The 13,901-nt window shown below is 42.5% G+C and overlaps 1 protein-coding gene across 1 annotated transcript in view; it reads left to right on the top strand.

Annotated features, from left to right (window-relative positions):
* The first annotated feature begins 2,892 nt into the window (after positions 1-2,892).
* The window catches only part of LRP8 (low density lipoprotein receptor-related protein 8, apolipoprotein e receptor), a 160,007-nt gene continuing 148,998 nt past the window's right edge, over positions 2,893-13,901 (top strand). Inside the window, exon 1 of the mRNA XM_009320196.1 lies at positions 2,893-2,923. Within this exon, the coding sequence (XP_009318471.1) occupies positions 2,902-2,923 (22 nt within the window). The 5' untranslated portion in view covers positions 2,893-2,901. The remainder of the gene's footprint in view (positions 2,924-13,901) is intronic.

The raw sequence follows: 13,901 nt of genomic DNA, 5'->3' as shown, positions 1-13,901 counted from the left end.
TCTTGAGATTCCAAAACCAGATTTAGTTTTTCTTTTCTGTGAATTAAATTATTGATGCTTTTAGGAAAGCCCACCCTGAATCATGAGAGGGTAAAAGTGCCTCCCAGCCTGTACCTGGCAAGCAACTAGCAGACCTGGAAAAATAACTTGTATGAAATCTCCAGTGACTGAGATCCTGGGAGGAGAGTTCTTCCTTGGACCCCATATGCACAGTGTATCCTATGGTCTGTCTTTTCTGTGTGCTGCTTATTTCTGTTAATAGAAAGGACAACTTTTAGCAAATAGATTGTTTCCTGGCTGTCCATTACGCAGAAAAACTTCTGCTTAAGTTCCAGGAACATGCTGTATGATGCATTGCTCTCTGTGGACACTGCAAAACATGCTCCTGTTCTAAAAAGCTTTTAATATGGGAAACTACTAAAAAAAAAATAAATAGCTTTTCATAAGAGTCTGGAATCCTAGTAGATTTTATACTGCTTCTCAAATATTTTTGCATATTCAGAAAAATGACTTTTCAGTCCCCCCCGGTCTCAGACATATACCTGCTCATTTTACTGTATGAATTTACAGGCTGTGTAGGTCTTGGAAGCAGTGTCCTTTGCTTTGGGATCTCATTGCCTTTTATAAGTGAGTGCTTCAAAACATGCCAGTAACTACTGAATTTGGCTTCAAAAGAATTATTAAAAGGTGCCTGATTTTTTTTTTTTCTTCCATTTTTTTATTATACCTTCTCTGGCCAGATCTTCATACCTACATTGTATATTCTGTGCTCCTCTGAAATACGTTTAATTCAGTTGAGTCATTTTTTGATGTGTATTGCAGAGACTGTAGTCAAGCCAAGAGTTCTTGCTTGTTGAGGAAAAACAAGCCATGGAGTTTCAAACCCTGCTGGTTTAAATGTACTTGGCTGAAGGGCATGAAAGCCTTACTCCTGTGCAAGCAGCCGCGTGTTTGCAGCTGCACAGAAACGTGAGTGTGCAAGTTATGAACTCTCAGGCTGTAAGATAATCCCATATCTTCAGCCTGTGCTGGGATAAGTTGGCATAACTCAACTGAAACATTGCTTTAGGATGAGCAGAGTTTTATAGTCTGTGTTGCAGACTATACTTATGGTCTGTTTGCAGGATTGCTGGTCTCTATTAGGTCTTCTTTCCCTTGGCTGTCTTACTCTGTTGACCCTTCAGGGAGGGTAAACATACATCTGTCATGATAATTGGAGCCATGAGAAATACTGAGGGAATTTCATGTCCTTGTTCACCAGCTCCTGCTTCTGGAGATAGCAGCAGCTTTCTGGGCATCCCTAGGGCGCAACCTGGTGTTTGACTGTTTTGGCTGAGCCTAGTTGACTGGAATGGGGTAATGATGGTTTTGGAAGAGCAGCATGAGAGGACATAAAGTGCAGCTCTGTGAAAAGTTAAGAGGACACCTTGGTTTCAGTTCATGGAGTCCGTCACATTGGATTGGTGACAGATGGAGTGAACGGGAGTTGGCTGTGTCAGGAGACTGTTTTGGCAACCAGAAAGAAATCTGAGGAGACAGACGCAGCAAGACAGGAGCTAGGGAAAGGGCAGAGGGTGTTTCATGTTGGAGAGGAGGGGATGGGTAGAGCACTATGGTGTCTGCAGCTTTAGTTATGCATCTTGATGTTCTACCTTCTTATGAAGTTCCTTGAGGATTAGAAAAATTGCATTTGTGGTACTGTGCGTTTGGTACAACTCTTGACCAAAACTTGAAAAAACTCTTGGAAATATCAAGTTAGCTATTAAAGGCCAAAGGGAACCTGCTTGCTGTTACATTTCTGGGACTGAGTTTTGTTCGCTGTCAGATTGCAGCCCAGCCTTAGGATTTACTGGAAGGAGTTTATTCCAGGAAAATCCAGACAGATGAAGGCAGTAGCAGTGACAGTGTGAAACACCTGATGATTTTGGATTGCCTGGTGTAGCATGTCTCAAGCTGTGGCCTACAGAGACCTGTCTGGTACTGAACTGTAAGAGAAGGAGAAACTATCGTGGCAGCTGGGCAAAAAAGCTGCCAAACATTGCAAGTCTGCTGTGGGGAAACCCAGCAGTAGTTCCTCTGTTCCGAATGCCTAATGCTTTTCAACTCAATTTAAAGGATTCCCGTGGTTTGTGGGAAGGGTGCTAACAACCTTTCCCTCTTCCTTTGTTTGTGGCAGGCATTTGAAATCTAACAGGAAGAAAGCCTGCAGACCAAGAAAGTCCAACTACAAAATTCTCTTCAGGTTTTGTTGAGATAAAAATTGTATTTTCCTTTTGTTGGGTTGTTTTATAAGACTAGCAGGATGTTCCTAAAATGCTGGCCCATGTTACTGCCAAAGGAACAAAAACACATGCAAGAATGTCTGTGTGCTTGTGCAATACTGTTTGCAATTACATGTTCGCCTATTCTGGGATTCTCTTCTTCAATTATATGATGTGTCTTGATCTGCCCCATAAAATACCTGTGTTCACTGGTGAATGAGTTGGACACATAAGAGGGCAGAACTAAGACTGTACAACTCTTCTGTGTGCTTGATGCTGCAACATAACTATTTTTTTAAAATATATTGTCTAGATAATGCAGTGTGTACTATTTATGGCAACACAAATTTCAAGATTATGCCTGGAGCAATGACAGCAGGAAGAGTTACAAGAATTTGCAGATTGTAGTATGCCAAGGTAGACGATGCAGTCATATTTATTACACTTAGGAGAAGTCTCATTGCTGGCACAGAGAGCTGAAAATGATAGGGACAAGATAGGGGTGGACCCTGATGTCCCTTGAAACTGGCACTTGAAATTAGTCATGTGCAAAGGGAAAGGTTACTGCATCCTTGCCAGGAATGACAAAATGGGCAAACTCTTCACTGGCACTGACAGATCTGGAAGATGCTGGTGGATTATGAGGAAGCCTGTGGTTAGAGGTGAGTAACAGGTACAGGTGCTTTATCTTCTAGTTCAATTCAATTTTACATGAATTAATAATTAATGTCAAGCAACTGCTTCTGTCAATGATGAGGATCTATCGTGTAACTTCATTGGTCTGAGTATGTAGTATGCAAAGGTAGACGATGCAGTCGTATTTATTACACTTAGGAGAAGTCTCATTGCTGGCAGAGAAAGCTGTAGATTGTTCATTTTTGCAGAACAGCTCGTCTTTCACTAGTAGTCTCTGGTTGGACAGGAGAAGTTCTGTTCTCTCTGTTGGCATGAAACCTGCCTGAAGAAAGCAGAAGGATGTGAAGATGTGAATAGGTATCTTTTTCTCCATCCTCCTGTGCAGGCTTGAGGCAGGGTAAAAGTTAAAGCTGGGTAAAAGAAAATGCTGTTGGTTTCCATACTATTGAGTCTTTGGTATATAGTGTTGAACACTATAAAAATAAAACTGCATAAAAATATGCTCTTCTAACTGTTAAAAATTGCAAAAACATGCACTGGGTTTGATGAGCAGTTGTCTAGGCATTGTAAATATATTCCTAAGAAACTGGGTTTGACAGACAGGGAAGGACATGCAAGCTGCAGGATTTCAGCATTTTTGAAATCTCATTTTCATTTCTGGACTCTCAGTCTTCTTTTGTGTGCACACGCACAAATACCCATGAAGGCAGTGTTCCCATTGCAAACTAGTTTCCGACTTTGATGTTTTAGAAATCTAAAACTGTGGTGTTCGCATTTCAAACAATATCAGATTTGCTGCAACGCAGGTGTACCCTAAGCAACAATATGCCTGGAGGGATATCTGTTGACTGCTAGCTCTAGAAGAGGCAAGTTTTTGAGTTAGCCCAGCTAAGGGGCAGGTTGTTTTTTAAAAAAAAATAAATCTATTGCAGTAATTCTTCTGGAATAAGTATTTTGGGAGAGCTGTTTTGGTAAACTTCCAAGTGCAGATGACTTCTGAGTATCTTATTTTCCTTCTTCACTAATTGCCTTAGGCTCCTGCTAACAATTGCCTATCCCTTGCATATGGAAGGGCAGTTGGGGGCGGGGAAGACGGACAGTGCACAGATCTGGTAGGTATTGCAGCCAGCCCGCCTGGCTGCTGTGCCCCGCAGCCTCCCTGCCATGCAGCTCTGCAGAAGGATGGGGAGGGGACCCCACTGGGAAGCTCCACGGGGCACAGGCGGTGCTTTGGTATCCAATTCAGAGGATTAATACCACTTTCTGTTCCTTGGACGCTGCAGCCAGTTGGCCTAGTGTTCATATTCAGTTTGCCCACTTCTTGAGTGCATTTACTTGTGTAAATCTGCTCAAGCGTTTAAGTCTGAAAGAGCAAACAAACAGGGAAATGAACAGACGGCTCTGCTGGCTCTGGAGGGGTCGCTTGCTTCTCTTTCCTTGTTTCCATGAATGTGGCCCCTTGCAGTACATACAATGCCGTCTGTCAGCTCTCCTTTCCCAGATGAGGGCTTTGCTGTGAAGTGTAAAGTGCCGTCTGTGCACCCAGCGTCTTTGCTCCTTTAGAAATGCTCGTTGGAAACTGGACACATACTCATTCCTCTTCCTCAACGCTCGGTTCCTCTGCTGCTGCCTGTTTGTGCCCTAGTGTGAGGGGCAGGATGGATGACTGAGTGCTCGGGGGTCTGCCAGGAGGAGCCGCCCCAGCACGTGGTGGCTGCCTATAAACACACACACACAGAAGCGTACACATGGGAAGAGATTGTGCTCTATACAAAATGGCATATAGGATTATACCGAGGGAGGACAGAGCCTTTGGCTATGCCTATTCAGACACCGATGCTTGTCCCATAAATGATGGACCTCTACTTTATTAAGTAGTGTGGTGAGGATTGTCCTGCTTCACGTACTGGCCATACCACAGAATATTAATCAAGTCAGGCTCATATCATCTAATAGGTTTTCTCTCACAAAAGTGCCAGTGCTATTTTATTGTAGGTTATGGCTTGGTTTGATAACGTGCATGTGCTTATTACTGAAGAAATCTGACCATGTTTGAGATTCTCAAGACTATTTTCCCATTCTTTATTACTTCTGTTAAATTGCAATGATTTTTGTTAATCCCTTGCTGGTCACCCAGTGAATCTTGATTGTTTTGGATGCTTTGGTCTCCGAGGTTATTGCAGGAGTTCTTAGAAACACCCTTCTCTTGCAGAGATCCTGTGCTAGATTTTAGCATATGTGGTATTTGCACCTTCTGCATTTTGGCACAGTGCTTTCTGTATATTACCCTGCATGCTTTGTCGTTTGTATCCTCTTAACCTTCGTACCTTTCAGTCTTGCACTGAATGCCAAGCTCCTGATTTGAGTATGTTAGACAAAGCAAACTTTCTGACAAAATTCAGGTCGGAGTTTCAGGCTGGATTTCTCATGGGTAATTTAATTTTGCCTATTTTAAATTTTCATGCAACCACCTCAGACACGACATTTATTCCAGTCTCTAACTCTTCTATGGCAATGTCTGTACTGTTTTTAAAGGCTGCCGCAGTCCATCCTTGAGTATCTGGTGTTATAAAGGTTAAAGGACTGACTTAGTGCAGAATTGGTCCTGGCAGTATATTCTCAATTGAAGGAAAACTGTAATGACTGTAATTCTGTCATGGAAAGTCTCTGTTCTTGTTGTCAAACAAAGGAATGTCATCAGGCAAAAAGGAAAAATATCTAAGATCTGCCACATATTTTAATAGTAATTTGTAATTAAGCCTGTTTTACTCAGTTTAGTGCTATATAATGTGTTTTGGGCGTTTGGTGACAGTCTCCCAGGAAGAAGGAGGTTTTTGTTCTCTGGTGCCAGCCAGATGTGTTAGGGACCCCCAGACAGCTGTGTAAGAGAGGGAATCAGGCAGGTTCTGGACACTTCTGTACTAGGGTCTGTTTTCTCTGTCTATGCTGTTACTGTAAGTATCTGGTTTGGTGTGCCATCCATTTCAACATGTGCTTCCCTAAGCTGGCTGATTCATTTAAAATCCAATGCTTTGTTGGGAAACCAGTTCTCCAGGCTTTTTGTAGTGAATTATGTTTCAAAAGTGATGGATTTTGCTTTTATAATTGAGCTATGATATTAGCTTTTTCAGTGGAAGGTTTGTACAAAAGTGGCTCTCAAACTTCTCTGCTTGTGACCCCATTTTCTGTTGCAAACTCTTCTACTGCAGTTGAATTTCATCCGACTTGTGATCCCACGTGGGATTCTTTCCCCTGTTTGGGGAGCTGCTTGCCTAGGCACTCATAAAAGTGTATTGCTTTCTGTAGGCTCCAGCAGGAGCTGTTGCTGCTCAAAACCTGAAGGGCATTCTCTTGGTGATACTTGCTCTTGCTTTAGGTACAGAATGCTGGGCCAAAATCATTCCTGGCATATCTGTGTCAAAAGCAGGGACTTATTTGCTACACTGCTGCTGATTTTAGTGTTATTACAGAGTGTTTGGCTTTAGTTTAAAATGTCAGCCCTAATCAAACACACAGATGTTCCCTGTTGATGATAGCTAAGGTTTCCTACCAGAGGAGTTTACTTATTAAAAAAATTTGCAATTCTTGTTTAAGTCCTGTGTGAACTCCAGTGAAGATACCACACCACTGGTTCTCTTTACCTCCCCTTTCACCAAGGTAGGATGTTTTCTCTGTTTTTTTAAAAGTGCTGTCAGACTCAGCACTCCATCCAGGCAATGTGCCCTGCTGCTTTGCCTTCATCCAGGTTTCTATCCCTTGCTATTAAACAGATGGTTAAAATGTCACAGAACTCACCAGCCCGCCTTTTGCACAGTTCATTTATGATTATTTATTTGCCTCCTGGTGATCACCTGCTGCAAAACTGGAGAGGAAAGGAAGCGGGTGAATTGCATGAGACCTAAGGTCACCTCCCAGATGGAAGGTCACTAGCACAGCAAGAGCATTGAGAGAGTCTTACTGGTGGGAGCTGCTGGAGAACTCTGCTAGTGTGAAGGCTTGTCTGTGGTTCTTTAATGAAGGGGAAGACTGTCCCTCGAGGCAGCCTGACCCCAAGGATAGCGGCTTGTCCTGTGAAGATTCACCATGGGTAAGACATCCAGGCAGAGGCGTATGTTGTGGGACACCAGGGAACCTTGTCACAGAAGCTTTATGGGATAGGATAGGAGGAGAAAGAAGGTGGAAGGCTTCAGAAACTGCCAGTGTGGTGATGGTTCTGTGCTACAAGAAGTATTCTTCTTAAGCCCTTGTAGCTTTCCAGGGGATAACCAAAGTGCAGGGACCTGGGACAGAAAGATTGATGGTCCATTCCAGTCTGACACTTTCTCTCTTCTTGATTGTCATTGCTGTGTGAAGTCCGGTGACTAATTGCACTAGCAATACCTCCTGTTCCAGATCAGAGAATTCCCTTGTGCTAATACACTGCTTGACTCATGAGTCATGTTCTCTTTTTCTCTGTTTCAGAGTAGAATTTTACATCCCCATTAAATGGGTTGCCAAATCCAAACTTGCAGTAAACTGAAACCGTCTTTCTTTGGCTAAATTCTGCCATCGATCTTCGGTCTTGACTTGCAGTACCCTAATCCCAGACTAGGCACTGAGTTCAGTGTGCTGCAGATTGCCTCTCCCACTCATCTTTGAGGTATCTGGAACTATGTCATTGCTTAACTGGCCCTGAACTGTGTCTTTGGGAGATCTGCCAAGGCACTCTGTACCCTTTCTTTGACATTTGGGTAGATCTCTTGATCATGTGTATGGATCTTGGATCTCACTTTTGTTGAAAAGTCCGTGTCCTTCTGAGTTGGGACACTTTTTGGACAAAAGTAAAAAGATGGCAGCATTAAGGCAGCTCAATTCATTTGTATTTCATCCTGCCTCAAATTCAGGCTTCTTTCCATCAGAAGACGCCTGGTTCATTACCCTAGTGCAACTCTCTGCACCTTTGCTCACCTCTTACATATTTTTTTTCTGGGCTGCTCTGAAACAGTAATCAAATGTGTGATCCTCCAGTAGCATGCCAGCACTCTTGGATCCTTTTTAGTTTTAGTCGGGGTGGGGGAAAGCGAGATGCAGAGCCGATTCCTGGGAGCCCTTAGGAAAAAAATATTGTGCCTTGTAAAAATGAGTGATTTTACTTATTGCAATTGAGGAGTCAATTAACTGGCTAATTAAAGCAATTTCTCATTACATAATTGAATTCTGGTTCATCACCATTTCTACTCTGCAAGACTGCCCCAGAGAGCAGAGCCATTTCTGAGTGCTCTGTATCACAAACAGAAGAACCAGTCACTCTCAGTGTTCAGATGTGGCACTGAGCCACTCATGAATCTGGGAAAGGGAGAGATGGTTGGGTGGGACTTCCCTTGATTGCTTGTGGAAATAAACAATGGGATGTCATCTAGATGGTTAAGAAAAAGGCAGTTTTCTCAGACATGTTTCTAGTGCCAAAGGTAAATGAAGGAAGGAGGTGACAAATACTGGAGACACAGCTGTTAGCACAGAAAACATGAGGTTTAGGATGCCCAGGGTTGTGGGACTCAAGGTTATGCTCTAGAATATGCAGAATGTCTCAAGCTCAAAGCATTATGCTGGATTTGGACATGCCAGTGCTCATCAAATATAGTCCTAAATTGGCTGAGAGGAGAGAAAGCTTTTAAATTCTGGCAGCTTCCTCCTGTACAGAAAGATAGACTGAAGATGGAGTTATTTTTTTAAGGAAGGATGAATTAGAAAAGTGTTGATGTACTGAAATGTTGTATGGTAATGGAAGGTATGTGGAAAAAATGAATGATAAGAATTTGAAATACTTTGAAATCTACAAGATGAGATTTTAGTGGGCATAGTTGAAACCAAGTATGGTGTCAAGCCATGCCATCTGAAGGAGAAGAGAAAGGAGGGCCAGGTTAGTGACATTCGTTGCTGGTGAGCCATGATTTGACATTGAGGGATTGTGGCAGAGATATTTTTGAAGTTAGGATATAAGTACTTCAAAGCCCAGAAGAAATTGCATTTGGCAGCTGATGTGGACTTTGAAGACTGAATGAGACACAATTAAAAGAGCTGCATTTAACATGTTCAGCTTCCACTAGTGTGATACCCAGTGACTCTGAACGCCCTGATCATGTTGTACCCTGGAAATAGGACTGAGCTGGAGCAGAAACCATCTTCTAATTGAAGGAGGAAACTAGTTAAAATTAGTGAATGTTGTAGATTTAGTTAGAATTTGGGTATTTTAACTGATGTTTCATTAGTGAGCACAAAGTGCTTGAGAGAAAATTATTGTGTGATTATTTTTTTTTTAATTGGGGGGCGGCGGTGGTGGTGTTTTGTTTGTCTTAAACATTCTTTTCAGACTACAGATCTGGGCTGCCTACCAATCAGGTAGCTCATTCCCTGAGCCCCAGTTCCTCATTTACAAACTGAATGCGTTGCCTCTACGTCACAGGAGTGCTTTGGGGAGCAGTCACTGGTGTTGCAAATCCCTCATACCTTGTTGATAATGACCTATAATAGAAATAACTAGGCTTCTAAAACTCAATGGAAAATTGTTTCATGCTTAAAACAGAAAAGATACTATACTTTGAGAACTGCAGAATTTACTGGATAGGGAAGAGTGAGAGCAGAATTTAAAAAACCTAAATAAATAAAACGGGCCTATTGGTAATACTCAGCATCTCCAGAGTATGATGAAGTGAGAAGGAAGAAGGGGGTAATGATGGCTTTGCACAGTGGAGTATTTGTTTCCTGTACTTGGATTTTCAGTCAAAGTATAGAATGGAAGAAAGGGAAGCAATGGAGGCAGATTGCAGTATGAAAGGTGGGGGAAGGAGGAGGTTAGGAGGAGTAGAAAATGCCTGTGTTAATGTATGTTGTGAGGAGGGAAGGAGTGGGTATAGTGCTGTGAAAGACTACTCCATAAGTAGGAAAGAGCATTAGATTGTTAGTGACTCAGTTATATTTGATAAATGTATTGCCAAGAAGAAAAAGAACAAAAGTTGGGGAATAAAATCTATGAGAACAGTATACTTTAAAATTATTCAACCAGAAGCTGGAGTGTAAAAAGCCCTAGGATGTGTTGTAGGGAGCTGCCTAGCACTGGTGGAAATAGATCACCTGTAGAAGCAAATCTTTTGTGGGCTCAGTTTAGATGAGTTTTGCTGTGGGTTGAGTGTGATGGGGTTTGTTTTTGTTTTGTGGGTTGGGGTTTTGTTTGTTTGTTTTCCCTGTGGCTGGATTATGGTAGGAGGAGAAAATCCAGGCAACTTTTTTTTTTTTTTTTTAAATACATAATGTTTCACTTCCAACTGCCACTGCTTGGTATCATGACCCTAGTGGAGCTCAGTTCCCACCCTTGACCAGCAGCATCAGCCTCCATATGTTCCTGATATTACAGGTGATGATTTTGCACGGTCTGACAGATGTTAGTTCTACAGTGGCAGTCTTTTCCTCTCTCAATCAAGTTATTAGTGTCATTGTCATGAAGCACTCAACATCTTTCAGCCCTTAGGGAAGAGGAGCCCAGTTTGGAACAGAAACCTGTGCATCCTGACAGCACACATTGAAGCACTGTGGAGTTAAAACGTACTCATGTTTGTTGTCCCTTAGGAAGTACTCTAATTCCCAGGCTGGCACTTCTAACATTACTCAATTATGGAATCATAAATAAACAATTGACATAGGCCAGGGAACTTCAAAGGAATCGGTACAGTCATAATAGGTTCTAGCTTGATAAATAAACCATGCTGATATAGTCTAAAGGATTCTTAATTTTTTTTTTTCCTTCTGTCTTAGATCAAAGCTTCTTCCTTGAACTGCAGCCTGGCAACTCTCCCTAACCCCTTTCCTTCCCCCACAACCCCTACTGATCTCTCGGTACAAGCATCATTACCCATGGGACTGGTTTCTTTGCAAGGTGTACTCCATCTCCTAAATTAATTGGATCCTGACACATGCTTGCATGCGAAGTAGTTCTTAGAGAATGATTCTTGGCCAGCATTGTGTGGTGTTTTGGTTTTTTTTTTAATTGAATTGACACGCATAACGTGGCTTCTTAGGTAATGAGGATTGCTTTTATGTTGGTCGTAACAGTTACGTCCATGTTGTGTGTTCTTTTAGTTGCCTGTGTTGCAGCTTTGTACCCACATAGTGGGGGGTTTGTTCCCAACAAGACCAGGACACAGTGAGGTGGTGGCTGAGATGGTGTTGCTTGTGCAGCTTGAGAAGGTTGCTGAGGCCTTTCTCCCAGACCATTTATAACATATATAACCAACTTAGAAGCAGTTGGTTGATGTGTCTCACCTTCACGGAGCCCAAGACTCTCTTTAAGATATCTCATCCTCCATTAGCAGACTGAAAATGTCATGGGACCATCTGAATGTCCTGTGAATCAGTGGCAAGCCTTGCAATAAACTTGGTCTGGGTTCAACACCCTATTTTTGTGCCGCCCTTTTTCTTTGTGTATTGTCTGTGTCAGTAGCGAGCTGACCACAGTAAAGTATGGAGGGGAGCAGGTGCCTACCGTGCTGCCTCTGCCTGCACTCTGCAGCCTTTGCAGGGAACACACATTATGTAAAAATGTCTGGTCTAAAATATGGTGAGTCATATGTCTGAATTCATAGTTCCAACTTAATTTGTGAAGTGCGACCCCAGTCAGTGGATATATTGCTAATAGCTTTTCCCATTCATCCCCAGCAGCGGTACGGCACTTGCTCCAAGGAAAAGGTGTCTTTTGCTTCTGTGTCACAGTGCCAAATCCAGCACTGCCTCTGGGATGGCGAGGGGGCAAAGGGGAGAGGGGAAAGCAGCAGGCGCAAGCAGGCTCCTGTGTGAGCATTTAAATGCTGACGTGTCAGGAGCTGGGAAATTGTGTGATAGACAGTTTTCCTGTGACCTGGATCCTGAGAGCTTAAGGACGTCTGAAGCTTTTTTTTTAACAAGTTGATGTATTAATAACAAGCCTATTGTGTATGTATGTGGGAGGGTGGTAGGTTTTTGCATCAGAAGATCTGACTTTCTGAGAAATCCCATGTGATGCCCAGGTGTTGATGCATAAGACCCCATATTACTGTGCTGCCTCCTGACCAGAGGAGGAAGTTGCCAGAATTTTCTGAGAAGAAACCAAACAAAACCCTCCTTGTAACTCCAAATAAACAGAGAAGGAGAAGTCACTGATGTTAGTTTCTGAACAGCTGCATTTACAATGAATCCTGTCAGCGAGGACAAATAAAATCTCTGGTTTTTGATTAACAAAAAGAGCCCAATCTACGAGGACCTGATCTTTTCAGAATGTACCGAGAGGTCCCTGGCCTGCCACGAGAGACCCACGTCAAAATAGTGCAGAGCCTGTGCCTGGGTCTTTGGCTCAAAACTGTTTGATTAAATATTCTAGTGTTTTGCACATCTCGTTGCCAAAAATTCAGAGTCTAAAACTGTCTTCCAGGGAAGGGGATTTTTATGCATGCTCATTCAAGCACCACTTCTTACTGTGTGTGGTGCAAAAAGGCAAGCTTTAAAATCAATTCTCTACTCCATTAGCATCCTCAAAAGACGTCTCTGGTCACATCAGAGGCAATCTGCTCTCTCTGTCTTTTATATTATTGTTATTTGTTTTGTTTAAAACTTCATCATCTATGAAATCATCTGTCACCCTCTGCAGAGACCTGTCAGGGTACCGTTGGTGTATCTGCCTCTGCCTGGGAATCACAAAGAAGTTTCTCTGTTGCATGCTATCTGTCTGCCTCCCCCTTGGCTGAGGGAGAACTGGTTTCCTGAATTTTCATGGCCGGTTTGGTCCTTGGCGTATTTGCTCGCACTGCCGTTAAGGATGCCAATTAACGTTAATCTGAAGGTATATGCTTCTTTATTAGATCCTGGAGTAATGCTATCAGCTAGTCTCACATGTGTCACCAACCAGCTGTCAAGCAATAATGTTTATTGCATTTTTACTTCATATCCTTTACTTCATGATTGATCACTGTGGCTTATACAAAACTAATAAAATTGACAAAATTTTGAACTATTGTGAAAGCCAGTAAGTGAAATGTGGGCGTGAGAGCAGAGAGTTTCTGGCCAGCAGCTTTCACACAGTTGTTGAGAATACAGAGGAAGAGAGACAGTGAAACTAAATGCAAATAAGGGTGTGTTTTGTTTAGATTTCAAATGGGAACCTTGGAAATTTTTGTTGTCATGTAAGGACGTGATGTTCAGTAGCACGCTTTTGAATTAATGTATTTTACCTTGTCCTTAATGATGCTGTATTTTCTGTCTGACCTTGCACACTCACTTTTGGATAGGAACAACTCTCAGGATGATATTTGACTGCCTAGGGAACAGTAAGATAGAGTATTATATTTATGCTGATCCTCATGGGGTTTATATTTGTTTAACCAGTGAGCTGTACAATTTGGACCCAGTGCTGGTTAATTGCTCCCACATCATAAGTTACCTTATTCATCCTATGATACTTCTGATAAGGAACTGGATAAAGTGAAAGCAGGATTAGCCTGGTCAGTATGGAAGCTCTGCTGCGGCGCTGATGGCCTCTCTGAGCACACTGTGGCTCACTGGCAAATCTCTGCAGCATGTGCCTGGCCGTAAGTGGGGGTATGGCCCTGACGGAGGCCATGGAGCCTGCCATGCTTAAAATTAAGTGCTCTGTTGGACTCGATCCACAGGCCCTCATTTTGATTGTTTACAATTGAGTGTATCGGGCCTGTCCCCATGGAGGTTAATGGGATCAGTCCTGGTGTGAGGCAGAGTGAAACCTTGCATGCTTGAATCTTGCATGCTTAAAACAGTCCATTTTTTTCCTATTTCAGGTCCTTTACTCTTTTTCACGTGTCTTGCTTCACGAATGTATTCCTTTAAATGTGTCATGGATCAAAACTGTAAAATACCATCTGTCAGCATGGGTGAAATCTGTAATCCCCGTGCTGTTCAGGTAACCAGCAAATTAATGTTAATTTATTTGGAAATGGGGCACTTAGCCATCCTACTAATGTTATAGAT

This window comes from Pygoscelis adeliae, unplaced genomic scaffold (genome assembly GCF_000699105.1).
Source record: "Pygoscelis adeliae isolate BGI_AS28 unplaced genomic scaffold, ASM69910v1 Scaffold393, whole genome shotgun sequence".
Taxonomy (NCBI): domain Eukaryota; kingdom Metazoa; phylum Chordata; class Aves; order Sphenisciformes; family Spheniscidae; genus Pygoscelis; species Pygoscelis adeliae.
This window is presented reverse-complemented; position numbering and strand designations above follow the sequence as displayed.